The following is a 20922-nucleotide window of genomic DNA, read 5'->3' as shown; positions in this document are numbered from 1 at the left end:
AAATAATATTCTAGAAAAGAACAAACAACGAGTGATTTTGTGATGCTTATTTTTGTAAGAGGACTGTGATGAAGGTGTCATCTGAAACACAAGCCTGTATAAACACAAAATATTTGCTTAGTTATAGGCTATAGTCTATTGATTTAAGTTAAACTTGGATAAATGTGGTTGCAGCCAGGTATACAAACACATTAATCATAAACATAATGACAAAAAGCAACAATGTAGACAGATAGCAAGAACAAACAGAACAAATGCGAGATCACTTTGAGGGAAGATGGTGCAAAACACAGCTGAATGTTGATTATATAAAGTGCTTAGGCATTGAGTTCAAATTGCGGCTACTAATTGCTGTGCAAACAAAAGAGACTTTGTGTATTTTTGCCCTCTGAGCAGGAACTCTGCATGTACAAAACATAAGATAATAAGACCGCATTAGGTGTAAAGACCAACCGTATTTCGCAGACAAACTCCTACACGCTGTCTAACTTGCAAAATAAATAAATTGATTGCGACGTTTGCTACTTGACCTTCATCAAGTAAACAGTGTTGCCATTAAGAGAAGACCTCTTAAACAGGGAGTGGCTGTGAGTTTGCAACCAAACACTTCCAACATTTGCAAAATAATAGCAACACCTACAGTTTAACAGCATCACAAACCACGAGCCTACAGTTAAATAAAAAAAGTATTGTTTGCTTGCAGTGTGTGTTCGGGCCTCTGAGTAGCTACAGGCGACAAATAAATAGATAAAATGAATAAACCCTCTTGATAATTGTGATGATTGAGAGGGATTGAAGAATATCAGCTTTTGCCATCACACAGGAGATTAAGAGTCCAACAGGCTCAACTGAACAGTTTGACGTTAAATAAAGTATTGTGATTTGTAGAGTTTCTTGCATGGTTTTGTTGGTTGGTTATATTGTGCTTTGTATTTTTGTATTTATGTGAAATAGTTGATGTCCTGGGACAAAAACCCAATTTCAGATTTTGCATTTGCTTTTGCATAACATGCATTTACAATAAAAATGAAAATATTTGTATCAATATTTAGAATTTGGAATATGACAAATTCCCAGCAAGTTTTTTTTTTTTTTTTTTTTTTTTTAGACAGTGAAGTGAAAAGTTAAAAATGAATAAAGAAAACAATAGCTCCCTGAGATTTTACAAAGTTAAAGTTCTTCCCATGCTGACACTTTCTTTGCACTTTTTAATTAATTATGTTATCGGCAGTCATTAAAATCAAATACTGATACAGATAATCTGCAAATTGCCAAATATCGGTCGATAATCTGTTGATCGCTAATATAAACCACAACATATAAGTACAACTACTTCCTGTCCCGCCCACTGCATAACGGTCTGAACGGGACGAAATGTCAGCAGGACAGCAGGTTGATCAAGACCTCATGGAGACACCACAGCTGATGAAAGACATTTTGCAGCTGTGCATAGACAGACAGAAAGACGAGCTGCACAGTTTGAGTCGAGACATTTGGAGCCGACCTGAACTCGCTGGTAACGAGACGCACGCGCACGACAGGCTGGTGCGCTTCTTCTCTCAGGACCAAACATGGACGGTGGAAACTCACTACAAGTTACCGACCGCTTTCCGGGCCAGCTGGGGTCCGGTCGGTGGTGGCGGTGGTGGGGAGAGGGAGCCCGCGCTGAAGGTGCTGAACGTGGGGTTCCTGTGTGAGTACGACGCGCTTCCGGGTATCGGACACGCGTGCGGACACAATCTGATCGCAGAGGTGGGAGCTGCAGCCGCTGTGGGGCTGAAAGCTGCTGTCGAGAGTCAGACTGAGCTGCCTCAACCAGTGAAGGTAACCACGACCCGAAGGCTTCATAAACCCTTTGCAACCTGAGAAAATTGGTTGCACTTCTGAAAATAAAGAAAATATAAAAGTAACTTAAAAATGGCAGTCATCCAAAAATTAGCAAAAAAGTAAAAGAAATTACCTAAAAATGAGAAGAAAAAAGGTTTAAATAATACAAATAAACAATCAAAAAACAAAACAGTGAAATGACTTGAAAAAGGCGCTTAAGTAATAATAATAATCCTGTATAAAGGTTATATAGTTAGTTTGGGGGATTTTTTTCCTTTCTGAAACACTTCTTGCCAGGTTCATTGCCCTTTTCTCATGTTGTCATAAGAAAACAAATCAGTTTGAAGATGTGTGAATGTAGCACAAGAAAAGTCATGTTGATTCAGGTTTCAAACAACAGCCGTAAGTCAAAAAACTCCTCTGAAGAGTCATTTATTGACAAGATGTGACTCACCGAATATCAGACCAAGAAAATGTTTTAAATCTTAGAAAGTAATTGTATTCAATATAAATCAGGGATGTTTTTAGGATTTTAGGACATTGGGTCTTTTTTTTTTTGAGAACAGGCTCTATTTTTATGCTTTTTTATTCACTCTGGCACCTTATTTAACCTTTTTTTTTTAACATTCCAGATTAGTTATGAATTTTGATGAGAAAAACATTAATAGTCATTAGTAATTAATATCAAGTAGAATCAGAATACTTTACCCCTGCTATCATTAAAAATGCATTGACTTGAGTTTGAAAAATTATTAAATATATGTATTAATGTTAGCAGTGGTGAAATATAACTATGCACCTATTCAAGTATAAGTATGAATGAGCTTTTTTTTTTCATTATTCTTGTTTTTGTAAAGCCTGTATTTAGAGCTGGGGCTATTTATAAAATACTCAGGGTTGAAGCCTCGGACGCCCAGGCCTACATCGCCACTGACATAATTCTATTTTATTACAAAGAAGACCAGATGAGAACAAGTTGTGTTGATGCATCTTGGCTGCAAAGGGGTTTTCAGATATGAAGATAATCATATTTTGGGATTATTTTGTATTTCTTATATCTTTTTGCATCATTCCCAATGACATACTAAGAAATTCAGTCCATAAACAAGCTATATTTGCACCTCTAATAATTACACTACTCCTCTGAGCTGAAAACAGCAGAGTTATTTGATATTTGAAATTGATATTCTGATATCACTTTTACACCAAACACTTTTACACCAGATAACAGTTCTGGGAACTCCTGCAGAGGAGGATATGGGAGGAAAGATCGACCTGATCAAGGCAGGAGCCTTCGCTGACATCGATCTTGTCTTCATGGCTCACCCGGCTCAGCAAGATGCTTCATTCCTGCCCTGTGTCGCTCTCGATGAGTAAGTTCCTGTTCACAACAATTTGTTCTGCATCCTCTAGTCTCTATATTTCAGATAACCCTTAACCTGCTATGTTGGTGCGTTGCAGAATGTTAGTGAAGTACCACGGGAAAGCATCTCATGCCTCTGCATATCCTTGGGAGGGAGTGAATGCCCTGGATGCTGCTGTGCTGGCCTATAACAACCTCTCTGCACTCAGACAGCAACTCAAACCAGACTGGAGGCTTCACGGTGAGCAACAGGCAGACACTGTGATCAACAGGGCTTGAAAGTCCATTTACTGTTTAAGTCGACATGCATGAGATGTCCTTAATGTGTTCACCTCAAAATCAGAAATACATATTTTTCCTCTTACTTGTAGAGCACTTTATTAATCTAGATTGTTTTGGTGTGGAGTATTGGAGATATGGGCCGTAGAGACGTCTGCCTCCTCGAGAATGTAAAGGAACAAGATGGTAATTCGCTTGTGGTGCTCAAAGCACCATACATACATTTTAGCACACAACAGTCAAGAAAATAAAATAAAATAATAATAAAAAAAAAAAAACAATGTAATGAATCACAACAAACAGCACAATAAACAGTATGTGACCAGGGCTGCTCATGGCACGCTGTATAGGAACTGTTTTCTTTCTACCAAACTACACTCGCCAATCATATAACTGTGCAGAAGGAAGTGTGCATCTACTCATGGATGAGAGGTTCATCCTCGTGACAACACAAGATGCAAACATTTATGGCGACCTCCTGAACTAAGTTCTAACTTTAGCGAGCGCAGTCATGCTAGGTAGGTTGCAGGAGTTGCATGCTTCCTTTTGCGCAGTGATTTGATTGGTGGGTGTAGTTTGGTAGAAAGAAAATAGTTCCAACATGAGACAGCTCACAGCAAGATCCGTAGATTATCTTGAGTAACTGGATCATGATTTCTGGAAAGAGACATTGCTGTTGAGTTTTTCTTTTTTTTTTCTTTCGGGAGAGGCTGATATCTCCAACACTCGACAACTCACATCAAAACATTGAAAAACAGCACTACAAGGCAGAGGAAAAATATGTTTTCTTGATTCTCGGGTGAACTGTCCCTTAAAGCATCTACTATTCGGTGACAACAGGGCAAACTCCATCTGCTGAGTAACTGTTGTGTTACCGGTTTACTGATGTGTTTTATTACTGATTGACTAACACAGTGAAGTTATACACTGACAGTGGCACACTCATTCAATGTGGATAGCAGCCAGAGGGTATCAGTGTGAGGCAACTTTCATCTGCCTTTTAAAACGTAGAGGGGTGCAAACACATGCGACTTTTGCAGTTGTTCAGTGTTCCCCTTTCCTTCTTATCTTCTATCTTGTTCCTTTTCTCCACTACAGGCATCATCAAACATGGAGGGGTGAAGCCCAACATTATCCCTGCCTACACTGAGTTAGAGTTTTATCTGCGCACGCCGCTGGTTAAGGATCTTTGTGACCTGAAGGCCAAAGCTGAAAGTTGCTTCAGGGCAGCTGCTGTCGCCACTGGCTGCCAAGTAAGCTTAACCTAAAAATGTTGTCTTACATTTTCTGCCCTCTGGCACAGATGTGAAAAAAACAGCGTGTGTTGATATAATAGCTGAGAATTGCAGTGTTTGCGTTGCTGTTATATAACATTGCCCTTTTTAACATATTCCTGTAATTATGCTCTGAGTGTTGTTGTGCTGTTGCATAATTCACCTTTATCTTCTGGCTGCTTTTCTCCTACGACTGCTCTTGCTTCAGGCCACTCACATCACAGAGCATGCACAAGGCTCCCTATACTGTTGATATATGATCGTAATCTCTGTTTTTGGGCCTTGCATTTTATGAATGATGATATGCTTGTGTGTCCCTCAGGTGGAGATCATATACACATCTCATTGCTACCATAACATCCTGCCTAATGCCACACTGGCAAATCTGTATGAAACTAATGGAAAATCTTTGGGGATGCAGTTTCCAGAGCAGCCAGCCAAATTCACTGGTATGTGAAATTAAAAAAGAACATAAAAAAGACATTATTATCTCTTTCGTTCCTTGATTTCTGCAGAAAAGATTGTAACAGCAGAGCAGCGAGCCAACATTTTTTCACAGATTGTCTTTTTTGTTGTTCACTGAATCAACAAAGAATCATTATCACAGTGTATTTATAATTATCCGGCAGGCTCTACAGACTTTGGCAATGTATCATTCATAGTCCCCGGCATCCATCCTTTCTTCTACATCTGCACCGACGCGTTAAATCACACGGAGGAATACACCGCAGCAGCAGGTACGGCAGCACGTGTCTGTCGGGAGCAGATGTTGTTTGCTGTGATGAAATTGAATTCTCAGACGATTTTAGTCATCATCGTCTTTCCAGGTCAGTGGAAGTTTCTATTTGCTGAGATGCTTTATTTTCCCGTCTCCGCTCTTTTTTTTTTTTTTTTTCCTGTGCCAGGAGCTGAAGAGGCCCAGTTGTTCACCCTGAGGACAGCCAAAGCTTTGGCGATGACAGCTGTGGATGTAGTGTGCTGCCCTGTTCTGCTGCAGCAAGTGAGAGAGGACTTCAGCCTGGCCAAAGTGAGGCAGGAGAAATCTGTAGATACGGCTTCGACAGCTCCATAAATACTGAGACCTTAATAGCAGTTATAGGATGTTTTACAGCGGACGAGTTCGTCAGGGTCATGTTGGGCTTTAACTCAAAAGCACATGTTTTTAAACAGCACTACCAACAGTTTGTATGGTTGTAGTTGAAAGATAAAGCTGTTAAACTATTCTCAGTGTGACATATAATATTTAAGACAGCAGGGCCTATGCTGCCTTCATTAGACTGGACGAGCTCAGATTAGAACCGATTCTGTTGCTTGCAGTTTGATATCAACATGGGTACCATGAATTGTAAAAAGGTGCCTCTGCATATTCAAGTGATAATGAATTAAATACCACTACAATTTTAAATAGAAGAAAAATTATATTTGATTCTTATTTGAAACTAAGCCATATTAATTATAATTAAGTGTATTTTTTTTCGCAGTTGTTAGCCATGGCTCTAGGAATAGTAAAGTCTGCTGGCTGGTTTGTCCACTTTGATCCAGACATAAATGATTCAACATATTGGATGAATTAAGATGACATTCTGTACAAACCAGGACTGTAGAAGCTTATTTAACAGCGGGGGAAGACCATTTTCAAATATGCGACCCAACCTGAAAGGGGGGCTTGAGGGGAATTTACTCCATGATATTTTTTTTAGAAACTAACAGCTAAACAAAAATTTTTGATTATGCAAATAATGCTAAATGAAAGATTAAGTTATTATATTTAGCATTACAACCCCTGCTCACATACTTCTTTTTCAGCGTCACGCTGCTGTGCCTCATGAATCCTCTTAACAAAAGCGAGCGAGGCTGTAACGTAGTGCCTTTCCTTTTATATTGCAACAGACTTGAATGTGTATCTGAGCGTGTTTAGGTGAAGCACAGTCTCTACCTATTTTGAGGGGGATGCGTGAAATAACTCACCATCTCTCATGGATGCTGCTCCGTCCTCTCTTTGGCCAGATCACGCTTGTTGTCGTTCATGCGCAGGTGTATATGTACGCTAACATTTGGCAAAAACCATCAGTCATTTCTTCTCCAGCGTCTCCCTCGTGGCATCTGTGCAGTTCACAGGCCTCCAGAGCGCACACCTGTTTTCCCCAGGTGACTTTAACTAGCTGCTAATCATTCACCACACCCCCAATTGGATGTAGGTGCTGAACCTGCCTCCTAAAAGACAGTTACCTTTATAGAATTAACAACAGTATCCACATATTATAATATAATATAATACCCAATATAATATGGGTCTTCTTGATGGATTTCCAAGCAGTTTTTGAAACTTGCATATACACATTTTTAAATGGCATGTGACAATCACAACCACTATTTTTAATAATGGCTCACATCCTGAGCATATTTGAATATTTTAAGGGGAAGCATCCCTTCCAAATGTAGATCAGAATTACAGTCTTGGTCCAAACATTCATGGTGCTGCGATTGTGAAACCTGGCTCTGGTGACTGACACATGAGACTGACACACTACAGTCTCACAGAGTTGCAAACATGGCTGCAGACTTTGTTTTAGGAAGTTTGATTTGAAGTTGTTTCATTGATGATGATGTAGGTATTAAATGTGTTGGTTGTATAATGTCGCTCATTCACTTTAAATCTTTATCTTAACATCAAGAACAACCATTAACCACCATTACTATAAATACTAGCATCAGAATGTGATTTTCTGTCATGACCACGAGCTTTTTCCTGACATGACCTGACCAAGAAGCTGTGCTGCTCTGAGTTCTGCATCTCTGCACAATCCCATTGACTTATTCACTCATTGAGATTTCTGGGTGCGCTTTCACCAGCACACAGGTCGATTCAAAACCTTGGTTTCCCTTGAGTGGTCACAGATGTGTTTGCAAACCTGGCTCTGAACATCTTTTTGATGATTATCCTTTTATGTGTTTCTACCACAGTGAAGCCTTTGTTAACATTTTTTGAAGGATGACTGGGCGCAAAGTTTAAATTGTCAGCTTGTCTTTGGGACATTACTGGAATAAAACGAAGGTAAAACATTCAACATTATCCACACTTTTGCCTGTAAGAAATCAGAAAATTGGCTTCATCTAATAAATATATACAGTACATCCCTTTACATCACATGTGAGCAGTTAATGGTATTACAGAATATCCAGTTTATATGATTTGGTATGAAAGCTCATCAGTAATCAGACCTGGAGCTTGTGGCAATCCAACGTCTAATAACTGTGAAAGCTTATCCTCCAGCACTGTTTAAATATTCTGTATGAGAGAGCAGAAAAACAGGATCAAAATTTAGGACCAAGACTTCATAGGTCGTACCAGAAAAATGTCGGCAAATGCTGTGTCTGTTATTTGTGTTTATAGGTGATTTGAATTGTCTGTAGGAGCAATAGTTTTCTTTTTTTTTTAAAGCAAAATCAAGCCATGCATCTCAACCCATTTACAACTGTACTTACTAAATGTGTTACATGTATCATTGAAGCTCTGCTCAAATTTCACATTTTCAGAAAACAAAACATTTATTAAACATTTTTCCTCATATATAACATTTCTGAAGTTTGATTTAATATCTGCATGTTTGGTCATTAAATTTTAGTAAACCACCAAAAGATATTTTTAATATATCTTTTGCCTAACAAAGTATAAAGTTGTTTTAAGCTGAATAAAACAAAAAACTAGCAACTAACAGGTCACAGTGAACCTCAAAGCCTCACAACAACAAACAGAGGAAATGAGCTTCAGTTGTAATAAAAAAAAGAAGAAAAAAAAGACATTTAAAAAAGTCATCATCATAATCAGTGTTTGGGATTTACTAAACATATATTTTTACATTTGTGATTTTCAAAGACTGCATTATTTTGCCTTTTGACTAAATTTTATCAAATCACACAAATGCAATGCAGTAAACAGCTCGACAGCAAAGTAATTGCATTGATACAAAGATCACAAGAAAATGTAACACATACTGAATCATACCAACGTGCTGCAAAGTAAAAACCAAACTTTGAGTATAATCAGTGAATAGTTTCACACTTTGAAAATGTCTTCTCACCAAAAGTAAGATAAGAAGATTGATATAACTCTCATGTTTGTGCTGCCAGGAGACAGTTAGCTTAGCTTAGCACAAAGACTGGAAACAGGAGGAAACAGCAAGCCGGGCTTTGCCCCAAAATAACATCTGCCTACCAGCACCGCTAAAACTCATTAATTAAAATGTTTTGTTTGTTTAACCTGTACCAAATTAGAGACACAAAAGTGAAATAATGTTTAGTGGGGGTTAATGTCCCTGACTAGTTCTTGCTTCTGAGCAAGGCAGTTAACCAGTGGAGACCACACTCCAAACTTGCTGGTCCCAGCAAAGAAATAAGCTGCATCCAAAATTCAACATGCTATTTAGCACATAAACAGTGTGAGGAATTTTTTAGTACATTCAAAAGCAACAGTGCATGAATTTTTACTGTGAAATATTACAGTATGCAAACACTGGACACTACAGCAGCATAAATATCCCACTATGCAATGCAGTAGTTGACAACAGTCATAACGGACAGCAACCAAGACAGCTCTGTAATGTCAATAATGTTATAATAATAATAATTAATTACCGGTAGAGTTGATATGCACACAGTTACCATGGTTACACGTCTTCAACTGGCAAGGAGGTTTTTAAGAAGTGACGTGGTTATTACAGCTCAGTGCAACATGAAAGATACATACTGATGTTTGAGTAGACAAAAGTATGTTGAACTATAGTACACATACTGAGTATGTGGTGCATAATATGTTATTTTGGACACAGTCATAGTCTGCTATAAATACACAAAGTCTTGTTTATACACAAGTGTTTAGAGCAACTAAATAAAAAGAAAACATGACAGCATCTGCAGAGAGGGATAAGGCTGGAGTCTAGACGCCAAGCTCTGTTTTGCTGTTGAAATGAACATTTCATTATTTTAGGGGTACTTTTTTTAACCTTAAAACAGGCTACAGTGTTTGTGCTAAGCTAAGCTAACCATCTCCTGGATTTAGCTTCATATTTACTGTACAGACAAGAGAGCGGTGTCAATCTTGTCTAACTCTCCAAAAGAAAGCAAATGAGGTGAACTATTCCTTAAAATATTTTTAGTTTGCCATTGATTGTCAAGCCCATTTCATATGCAAAGGGGAAGGAATGTATCCATACACTGGCAATTTTAGAAATTCATTTTCAGTTCACATTTCACTCTTGAAAAAGAAGTCACTACATCGAGACCTGAAATGTCACAGAGTTAAACTGCAGTTCCACAAGTCCGTGTTTGTGCGTCTTTCTGTGCAGTGAATTTGCAGGTGACAACGTCTTTCCATCAACAGAACTATAGTTACAACATGACACCACATGGGTTTGATGGAGTGACAAAACCAGTGGCGACGACTGTCCCGTTTGTCAGTAGCTCATTTATAAACTTTTCAGTTTTAAGTGGCTGGGTCGAGAAGGCAATAGTCACCAATCTGTCAATGGTCCCCATGCATCTTTAGTGCAGATTCTCTGTCTGAAAAGCATCAAATAAAATTATATTTTCCTGCTCTTTCACAAACGAGCCACGCTCCTGGAGTCTCATCATGGACGACTCCTGCAGAGGATCAACATCTGCATCTCGGGTTACGAGTAGATGGACCAATAGATGATGTTAAAGAGGATGTACGCTCCCGGAAACACAACCCGTGAGTACTTGTCTATGGCGTGCGTGTCTATCCAAATGTTCACGTAGCCTCTGGATGGCTTCACCTGGCTCGCAATCTGTGGGTCATTCAGTGACACCTGGGCCAACATTCGATCCTGGCGGCTGCCATTCTCTGGCATCCCATAATTCCCAGTGGTGTTGACATCCATGGAACCGTAGCCGGTGATTTGGGGGTCAATCATCATCTCGTCAGGGTTGCCTATGCCGCATGTACACGGCAGCTAGAAAGGTAAAAAGTTCACATAAAATCATTTTGATACATGTGTTAATTAAAAATTCTACTTTCTGTAAAGTCATAGACTAAAACAAGAAAATAAATACATTACTTTGTTAAATCTTTATCATTTTTCTGCACACTCAGGGCCTTTAAATAACTTTGGCATGAAACATTTATAGAAGGATGTTTGTGCTGGAAATGTTCCTCGGGGTACGTGGGCACTTTGGCTCCATATGCTGCAGCATTTGGCAGATGAAGAATAGCAATAAAGTACACAAGCTGTAGTCCCAGAAATAATTTGCGGTAGCCCCGAGAGCAGCTTAAAGTGAGCCAATTTAGAAAATATTTATCTGTTTATTGGAAATGCACATAAAGTATTAATTCATGTTTAGAAATATTTTAATTTGTAAAATTATTTAGTATAAAATCAGGTCAGCCTTTTTCCAGTGTTGACTTAGAGTGAGCCAATAATGTTTCACTTCATCTCTCGTTTTTCCTGATTTTAATGAGAAGACTTCCTAATCTGCAGGGTGCAAGGAGAATTTTATTAGGTGGCCATCTTTAAGATGAATTTGGGTTTAATTGAATTTTTGATTATTATGTACTTGTATTTGACTTTAAACCCTTAACCACTCGCTGGTCCACCTGTGGGACATTAAACATGTAAGAACTGATCATTTAGACTGTTGTATGTTTGGTCACAGTGGTCATGTTTTAAAAGAATATCTTAAAGAAAAATAAACTCAAGAACAATAATCCAGCAGCAATGCACAGCAGAATATAAAATAAAATCTCCAATATTTTTCAATCTGGACCCTATTACCCCATGGTTTGTGTTAAAATGACAAATAGGAATAAGAGTTTTTGAAATTGGTTTAATATTGAGAGCAACCAGACATGCAGAAATAGAGAAGAGTTGCATGACGCCAGCATGGGAGAGCGCAGCTTCTGTGGTCAGTTGATTATAATGGACATGCTCTGCTGCAGGGTTGCTGCGGCAGACACGTCTCACCCTGTCCATGCCCTGTTTGTTTCAGACGTAAGATCATCTGGCTTCATCTTTTCATTGTTCAATCATCAGCTCTGGTTTGGTTGAACTGAACCATTAATCACCTACTTAGATGTGAAAATATGTATGTTCTACACACTCTAATATTACTGTTTATTTAAATGGGGTCTGGTGGGTTTTGGGATCTTGTCAAAAATTGTAAATTGGCTGTGCAAAAATGCCCCCAAATGGTTACATTGCAGCCTGTTTTGCAGCTGCCGCCTGGAGCCCTCTCACTCCACATTGGACCAAAATTAATGTTGTTCGCATGAATCACTTAGACACATAGGGTCCAAACAGGGCGCAAGTTGAAAACTACCAAAGTGACCCTTCAAACATAAGGTGTTGGACTATGTTGTTGGCATCTACGACTATTAGACCTGTAAAGAAAATGTGGTCCTCTGCACAGATCCAAATCTATGTTGTGGGAAGGTTTCAAATCAGGGGAAAACCAGCATCAAACAAGATAAAAATGTTTGTTGCACCGTCCAACTGTCTGAATTAATCATTTATGAAAACATCATAGTATTTGCTTTCTTACTTACAAAACTAAAAAAGAAATAAAAGAAAAAAAAGGAAGAGAAGGTGTTGGTTGATAGTTCATTATTTACACCCTGTATGAAAGGAAATGAGATTTTATCACTCAATGAAAAATAAAGCAGTTTGTTTACCTTGTCTTTGGAATATTTTGGACCAAAATTAAGCTTGGCAAGGTTGCATCTACACTCAGGAGAAACCAGGACATCAATACTTTCAAGCCTCCAAGAGCGGCTATGATTTACATATTTTTAAGTGCTTAATTTTTAAGCTCTCTTCTTTAAGAGCAGTGAAGCAGAGAGAGATTATAACAGGGGTTTGGTAATGTTGAAGTGTCCATGTGAATCAATAAAAGATCAACATTTCATAGATTAAATGTGTTTTTAACTGCAGTTGCAGAGAAAAGTCACATGAAATAACACTTACTCTCTCCCTCAGTTTCCTCTCTTTCCTCTCCTGGACAGTGGAGAGGTAGTTGACCGCCGCATACTCTATCACAGAGAGGAAGACAAAGACAAAACTGACCCAGAGGTAAATGTCCACTGCCTTTATGTAGGAGACCCGAGGCATGGAGGCGTTGACCCCAGTGATGATGGTGGACATGGTCAGCACCGTGGTGATGCCTGGAGTAAAACACACAAACAGTTTAGTCACACTGAAGTGCTTATTTACTGACTGACCAGGGCGGGAAGCTCAAACTGAATGCTAAATATCATAGAAAGAGCTGCTCATGAGACGCTAATATTGTTTCATTTGCGCTGCTGTTTTACATTTTCATTTGTGCACGCATTTGTTAATCTGATCAGTATTTTGTCAGTCGCTGTAGAAACGTTCTGTTATTGCTTTCCCAGCTCCACAAGAGGGTCAGAGGTCAGACTCTGACAAAAACACAAACATGATGGACTTACTGAATGACTCTCTCTATATATTTCAGCAAACACTTCTTATATTAGTCATTATGGGAGATCGAAAAAAGGTCATGGGAAAAATATGAGGGGTCGTGAAGTGTTTAATAGATAGAGAAAGGAAGCATACCATATTTCTGCAGTAGATTTTTTTCCCTTATTTTTTCTGACCTTTGCTTTATTCTAGTAACATCATGGGTAGAATTGACGTTTTCAGCCCAATAATTAATGTTCAGAAGATACACGCAGGGATGGGAAATCACTCAATAAACTGCTCTGCGCTCACAGACAACCTGAGATAAGGTGCTTCACTTTGACACTGCTTTATTTTGAAGAAATAGTTCCACATTTTGGGAAATAAGCTTATTCACTGCCTTGCTCATACATGCCTCACGTCTGTTCAGTTAATATGAAGCTAGATCCAGCGTTTTATCGCCAAGAGTTAGGTAACAAGATAGATATCACTTATTGCCAGGAGATGGTTAGCTTAGCTTAGCATCATGAATGGAAACAGGCGAAAACAGCTAGATGGTGTCTGTCCAGTGGTGAAACAATTAGCATACCAGCACCTTTAAAGCTCATTAGTTATCATGTTACATCTTGTTTCATTTTTGCAAAAATGACTTAATGTTGTTTTAAAGATGCACTACAGAGTGCCACAGGAAATGATACATCTTTGTGGTCATCAAACTTATCATCTCCTCCTCCAGAGTGTCAGACACTCGTGGACTTATTTTAACTGACAGTGGCAGCTATAAACCATAAATTATTTCATTATATTTTCAACTGTGCTTTTTACTGCTTCAGTAGAAAACTGTGCAATATGCAATACTGACTTAAAGCCCTTTATATTATTTGTGCAATAATATTAATTTAACCATGCAATATTTCAAATGTACAATGTTTTTACCTTACCTATTCTAAGTTTTTTGGGTGAATACTTTTTTTTATTTGTTTTTTTTGAAGATTTTTCTGCATTGGGTACTTTTACTTTTCATACTTAAAGTACATTTTCCTGATTTTACTTCTATTACTTTAACTTAACCATTTTCAATGCAGGACTTTTACTTGTAACAGGGTAATTCCACAGGGTGATATTAGTACTATTACATTAGTAAAGGATCTGATTACTTCTTCCACCACTAATCCTACCTAGTGGCACCCTGGCGGGGACGGCCCTGCGGTCAATCCAGAAGGACACCCAGGACAGCATGACCATCAGAGTAGCAGGAAAGTAGGTCTGCAGCAGGAAGAAGAAGATGTGGCGCCTCAGGGTGAAGTGGATGTACAGGCGATTGTACCAGCCTGGGAAGAAGAAACATCACCATTACGTCGTCATGTGTTAGCTGCCGATACACCGTGCAAACACTCGGAGCAGAGGTTCCCAGCTACTGTGGCGAGCAGAGATAGGACGCAAAATCCTTTTTGTGCTTCAGGTTGCTCTTGAGAACTAGAAAGTGACATGTGGTTGGAAGAAGGCTGCAGGGCTGTCACAGTGGCTGTCACAGTGGCTTTCCAGCAGTGCACAAGTGGTTGGCAGTAGTTTGATTCATTTCGTTTCACTGTGGGGATTAAATATTAGTACATTCATCTTGGCGTGACATTCAAAGGACATGTAAGGAAAAACTCGACCCTTTAGTTGGAAAAGGCTTATAAAGTAATATGAGAGTCATTGAAGTTGTAATTCAATTGTGTTCTACTTTTTACATGCATGATGCACACATTTGCGCCATTTGCATAATCAGTGCAGTTTACTGTATGTATTACAAGTGCTCGTTGTGTTGTGGATTACCTGTGCTGCTGTAGAAAGCCAGCTTGGTGGTGGTGTGAAATTTCTGTATGAGGAACTGGGACAGAGATATTCTGTCGTCCGTGTTCAGGGATTCGTTGCCTTTCTTCCAGTAAAGCATCAGGTCGTCATCTGTGTACGCATCTGGAGGGGAAAGAGGGAGAAGAGAGCACATCTGTAACAAACCAATTCAGGAGAGATTTAGTACACACAATGCTGGATGTTAATTTGAACAAAATATGTGATAAAGAGGATTTAACATGACGAGACTGCAATTGTAAAGCACCACTATCTGCCCGCAGAGACTGCAATGTTTCTGATTTACTAATTCTTGGAAATACACTAGAGTAAGAGCTGACAGGGTGATGCTAGAGGAGAGTCTTGGCATGATATATCCGAGTTTTCATGAGCTATCTGCTGAGTGAATCTGACACTTTGGCCTGAGGAGAGCTCAAGAGGACAGCTTATATAGTATATGAAATGTAAAAGAAAAAGAGGCGTGAGTGTGCACAGAAAACGTGAGTATTTCTTGTAAATTAGTGAAACATGTTGATGGCGCCGATGGAGAGGTTAAAATCTAAACTCTGGGAACCATAAATATGAAAGCATATTTTATGGAAATTCATGTTTTAGATATTGAAATGGCCATTAAGAGGAAACCCTGACCTGATGATGGTGCCACTGGACGAATCAGCATGTTAGGAGTGAAAATAAGGCTTTTGTCTTGCTGATTTATCTGTTAATACTTTTTTATAGATTCACTCACAGCTCTCGATCTCCAGCGAGCAGGTTTGGGTATCCAGAGGGAAGCGGCTGAGGTCCATGTTGCACATGGCAGTGACGGTGACTCTGCAGGGAAAACATACACTATGATTCAACTTCCTCCAATAACCGCTAAAGTAAAAGATAAATTTACAAATTTTTGTGCATAGGGTGATATTTTAAATGACCAAAATAAAAAAATAGAAGGTAGTTCACCCAAAAAAATCAAAAACACATATTTTTCCTCTTATCTGTACTGCTATACATACAGCATCAGTCTAGATTGTTTTTGTTTGTGAGATGCAGAGTGTTGGAGATATTGGCCGCAGAGACGTCTTCCTTCTCCTGAATACAATGGAAATAGATGGCGCTTGGCTTGTTCAGCAGAATGAAAATAGTTCTTACATGAAACTGCTCACATCAAGGTCTGTGGATTATCTTGAGTAACTGGGTCATGATTTCTGGAAAGAGACATTGCCACTGAGTGTTTCAAATATATATATATTTTTGGTGCTTTAAACACCACAAGTCAAATGCCATCTAGTTCCTTTATATTCAAATGAAAGGAAGGAAGACGTATCTCCAACACTCTGCAACCCACATCAAAACGATCCGACTGATAAACAGCACTGCAGATAAGACAAAAACATGTTCTTGATTTTGGAGTTATCTGTCATTTAAAATGTTTTTTTCTTCTAGTTTTTTCCTGTTGTATTCACCTCCTACAGTGTTGTTTCCCCTCTTCTCCTCCTTTACCCCAGTTTCACATCAAATGGCCTAATTCCACATTTTCCAACTGCCTGATTAAATAAAAGTTACTCCCTGTAGTGAATTGACCAAAGTCACAGGCAGTTTGCACGCTCCTGTCATTATTTAAAATGTTCTCATTTGTCCACTACACTGATTACAAATTAGGAAATGACACAGAAATTTTGTTCCATAAATTGCATCTCCTGCTGTGAAAATCATCAGCGCAAATCAGTGATGACTTTTAGCATTTCTAAGAGCTGCTACGTCATTTCTTTATGTTGCGTGTTTTGGTGTTGTTTTTGAGTATGTAGTATTGCTTTTTGCTTTTTTTCCCTCTCTTTTAATGTGCTCGTTGTAAAAAGCTTTTTTATTGTGATGTTTTTTTTGTCTTTTTTTACAGTACTGGAAAACAGATTCTTCCTCTGACAACGGTCTTCCTTTTCAGTGATGAATCACCAATGTTTTCAGTACTATGAAATGTATGTGTTTACCTGAGACTGTAGAGGACGTTGCCATCGGGGTAAACCCTCAGCATGACGTTATCGGTTGTGGTGTCGTGGATAAAAGAGCGCTTGGAATGGACAAAGAACATGTCAGGGACCCAAATCTTCTTCACCAGGCGACTGTCAAAGGTCATGCTCTGGTTGTTGGTGCTGGGGAACGACAGCCGCTCATCCTTCCAGTAGTGACGCAGGTATAGTGTCATGGTAAAGTCCTGCAGGCAGACAAGAAACTGATACTCAAATGCTTTACTGAAGTAAATGTACCAATGCAACAAATGCAGCAAAAAGTTCTGCATTCAAAATCTTACTGGAATTAAAGTACAGTACTATCAGCTAAATAAACTTAAAGTATCAAAGTAAAAGCAGTGGCTGTGCAGTAAATCAGCCCCTGTTTCTGATATATTATTGTGTATGACACTATTAGACTGTTAACACTGATGCAACAATGTGCAAGCAGCATTTTACTGCTGCAGCTGCTGGAGGTGGAGATACTGTATCTACTCATACACAGATAGGCTGTTTAGGTTCCTAAATTAGAGGTCAAGCCCATAAAAAGGGTCTCAAGATAAACCTGTATAGTCGTGAGATGATTAATGGAAAGAAGAAGAAAAAAACAACAGTTCTGACACACACGTTGATGTTTCTATTTTAGAGGAAACTTTAATCTTTATCTGTTTTGTGAAATATGAGATAATTTGAAAGTTAGGATGTTTGATGGTCATAAATGAAGAGTTAATTTGCATAAACAGATCAGATCCATTGTTAAAATAAATAAACTACTGGTTTGTTTGATATTCCTTTGACAGCACAGTAAAAAAAAACATGATTTATTATTTTAAAACTTTTAGATATCTTATCGAAACAACCAATATTAGCTTGACTGATACCCCTTGGCTGCACACACACAAAAATATGATTTTGAAAAACTCACCAAAAGCAAAGTCCTGCACAGCCCAGTTTTGTAAACTTACTAAACTCAGCACCTGAACCCACCTGTTACCTGTAATTATCAGCTTCACCTCGTTGTTAATGTACTGCAAAGTGACACAAAGTTATCCCATTCTGTGGTAATCATCTTTTCACAAATCCAAACTAACTGCTATCAGCTGCATCTTCAGCTCCACAATACTGTTTTATCTAACGTGTATATTTTTTCAGTCTACCACATGATATAGTTGTTGGATCAGGCAGAATATGCTAAACGTCCACACAGGCACCTGCTTATTCTAGTTCTCACCTACTGTCGGCCTACATTTAGTTTATTATCAGCATCGTACCCTTGAGGGTAAAGATAAGTCACCATTGACAGGCGACCACATGAAATGCACTGTTACCTTAAATCAAATACAAATATATCTTAATATAAAAATAAAATTACAGATTTCTCTAGTTGAAAACATTTGGGATAATGAATACACAACTCAACAAATTATAACATAGGTCTAGCTGTTTTTAGAAATTTTGATGCTGTAGTTAAAGCATATATTTCCACCATTAGTGTTTGATCTTATAACCTGTAGGGCCTCATTTTTAAGTATATCAACAGCACATTTCATACGTACCATATCCACTTCGGAGATGGTGTCTAGACTTTCCACCTGAACGTCCACGCCAACCGGAATCGGAGGACCTGAAAAAAAAGGATGGACTCATGTCAGAAATGCACGACAAATGCAGAAATGTTACATTTTTGTACAGAAGCTTGTTGATTGCTGGCTGATTTTGGATGACACAGTAGGTAAAACAGTCAAGGTCACCATAACAGAGACTGTCTGAACCTTTTGTTTTGGAAATCACATTCCCAAAAAGGACAATGAATCACACAAAAATAGAACAACTGTTTGCACCTCAACTGCGTCGGTCTGGCTGGAATTCTACTTTTGACCTATTTCAGCCTTTCTACTCTGCATCATCATCCTCCAATTGTAGTACACAAATACAATTAGGTCACAATAATGGATCAAAGTTGATGCAGGGGTGGATGAAATCCGGCTCTGTTTTCCACTTGCAGCTGAGACACACTTGATGTTTGAAATCAGCAGCAAAAGGGTTTGATGAGGGTCACTTGATGTGTTTTCAGCAGCAGATTGTCGTGTGATTAAAAGTAGTCGTGGTTTGAAAAAACAGCACATGTCTCTCTATTCAAAGCCCCGTGGCTGTTTTTTTTGTTAAATACAGCTCTCGTGTGTGGTTTTTTTTTTGCCTTTAAAGACAGCTGAAGGGATTAAAAATATATATTTCATTGCTATCTTGTTGTAAAAAGAAGCCAGTGTGCCTTTCTGACATCAAATCCCTCTAATGTACAGCGACGAAGCAAAAGGCGTGTATTAACATTTTTGTGATTTAAAGGACTGAGCTGCAACTGGAAACTGTCGCAGTGTGCAGGGACGGTCGTTAAGATCTCCAAGAGCTTAATGCTTACAGGACTGTTTGTCCCAAACCCATGTCCTCTGCACAGATCTTATCCAGCTGGCCCAACATGTCTGAGAATATATAATATATCACATATATAACACTTTCGTTTTAAGTAACATTCATTTTCTGACCTCCAAATGCTGGCCTCATGGTGAAATCATGGTCGTCTATTCTCAGGAGCTGCTCCGATTTTGTCATCAGAGATTTTGTCATGTCTGGACTTCGTTTGTAAATTGGGCTGTGAAACAAAACAAGAACAACATAGTCACAATGAGCCTTCAAGGATACATTGTACATTCTTTTAAATGTCAAAATGTTGATACTAATATTACTGCAATAATGTTTTAAATAAATATTCAGAAAACACACCTTCCAGATTTGTGGCCTCCACCTCCATCCATTCTGGTCTCTCTTCGCGACCTGATATGTGATAAATAAATAAATAAATAAGAACATCTGTCACATATAGCAGCAGAAAAACATTATGTTAAGTAGTTGAGATTTATGATTTTATAGTCAAATTGAGTTGTCTTTTTAGTGTTCTTTTCGCAGCATTTCATTTTCAGTTATAATATACAGTATGTAGAGCTGTAACAATGACTGGATGAAATTAATTGAGAATCAAATGATACTTTTAGTCATTTCTTCAGCAAAAAAAAAGCTAAATATTTGCTGGTTCCAGCTTCTCAAATGATGGGATTTGATGCTTTTGTTTGTCATATGTGATAGTAAGTATCAAAGTATCAAAACAGACTTCTTAAATATGTCACCTTGGACTTTGCGAAATTATGATGATACTTTTCAGTGTATTCAGACATTTATTGACAAACAATTAATCAAGTAATCAAGAAAACAATCGGCAGATTTGTCGAAAATAACCTTTAATTGCAGCCCAAAATATGATATTTTTACTCCACCTAAAACGACCAATATTTTATCTGTCTAGTCGATCAACTGAAAAATCCTCATTAATCATTCTGATCATTACATGTTTAAGTAATTTCAATTTTTTTTGCAAAATGCCAAACATTTACTGTCGCCAGCTTCTCAAACAAGCAGATGTGATGATTTTCTAAGTCATATTTGATGGTTAACTGAATAAGCAGTTTAAATATTTGACCCTCATCTCTGAAATTATACTACTTAGCATTCACAATTTTCTACTACGACTTTTTTACTAACCCTGGGGGTCCTCAGAGTTACTGCAGGGTCAAGTCAAGTCAATTTTATTTATAAAGCCCATTATCACAAAACATGGTTTGCCTCAGAGGACTTTACAGCGTACAACATCCCTCTGTTTTTAGACCCTCACATCCCTAAAAAGAACCCCTGTAACGGGGAATAAATGGAAGAAACCTCAGGAGGAGCAACTGGGGATGATGAGGGATCCCTCTTCCAGGGTGGACAGACGTGCAATAGATGTCATAAATAACAGCTGAATTACAATAATGACAAAAAGGAAAGAGAAAGAGAGAGAGGGAGATGCACAGCAATAATGGTAA

The 20922-nt window shown here is 38.4% G+C and overlaps 2 protein-coding genes across 2 annotated transcripts; one reads left to right on the top strand and one right to left on the bottom strand.

The window, feature by feature from the left end:
- The first annotated feature begins 1358 nt into the window (after positions 1 to 1358).
- Positions 1359 to 8321, top strand: LOC121953157 (peptidase M20 domain-containing protein 2-like). Its single transcript, XM_042500069.1, has 7 exons — positions 1359 to 1824; positions 3052 to 3200; positions 3289 to 3431; positions 4568 to 4722; positions 5066 to 5192; positions 5373 to 5480; positions 5649 to 8321. Exons 1-7 carry the CDS (start codon positions 1375 to 1377, stop codon positions 5813 to 5815), a joined length of 1299 nt encoding a protein of 432 aa, XP_042356003.1. The 5' UTR covers positions 1359 to 1374; the 3' UTR covers positions 5816 to 8321.
- A 1758-nt stretch (positions 8322 to 10079) lies between these two features.
- Positions 10080 to 19843, bottom strand: LOC121953650 (gamma-aminobutyric acid receptor subunit rho-1-like). Its single transcript, XM_042500838.1, has 9 exons — positions 19790 to 19843; positions 19552 to 19658; positions 18568 to 18635; positions 16994 to 17217; positions 15757 to 15839; positions 14994 to 15134; positions 14354 to 14506; positions 12723 to 12919; positions 10080 to 10715 (listed from the first exon to the last, which is right to left on the bottom strand). The coding sequence occupies exons 1-9, from the start codon at positions 19819 to 19821 to the stop codon at positions 10413 to 10415; spliced, it is 1308 nt and encodes a 435-aa protein (XP_042356772.1). The 5' UTR covers positions 19822 to 19843; the 3' UTR covers positions 10080 to 10412.
- Between the last annotated feature and the right edge of the window lie 1079 nt (positions 19844 to 20922).

This window comes from Plectropomus leopardus, chromosome 14 (assembly GCF_008729295.1).
Source record: "Plectropomus leopardus isolate mb chromosome 14, YSFRI_Pleo_2.0, whole genome shotgun sequence".
In the NCBI taxonomy this organism is placed as follows: Eukaryota; Metazoa; Chordata; class Actinopteri; order Perciformes; family Serranidae; genus Plectropomus; species Plectropomus leopardus.
Note: the sequence above shows the minus strand (reverse complement) of the source record. Positions and strands in the feature narration are given on the sequence as shown.

Excerpts from the sequence above, each read along its gene's own strand:
- LOC121953157 (XM_042500069.1), top strand. The coding sequence starts at position 1,375 with ATGTCAGCAGGACAGCAGGTTGATCAAGACCTCATGGAGACACCACAG. Across the intron at positions 3,432-4,567 it reads ACCAGACTGGAGGCTTCACG|GCATCATCAAACATGGAGGG; the intron begins GTGAGCAACAGG and ends TCTCCACTACAG. Across the intron at positions 5,193-5,372 it reads GCAGCCAGCCAAATTCACTG|GCTCTACAGACTTTGGCAAT; the intron begins GTATGTGAAATT and ends ATTATCCGGCAG.
- LOC121953650 (XM_042500838.1), bottom strand. The coding sequence starts at position 19,821 with ATGGATGGAGGTGGAGGCCACAAATCTGGAAG. Across the intron at positions 17,218-18,567 it reads CCATCTCCGAAGTGGATATG|GACTTTACCATGACACTATA; the intron begins GTACGTATGAAA and ends GTCTGCCTGCAG. Across the intron at positions 10,716-12,722 it reads AGAGGAAACTGAGGGAGAGA|CTGCCGTGTACATGCGGCAT; the intron begins GTAAGTGTTATT and ends TTACCTTTCTAG.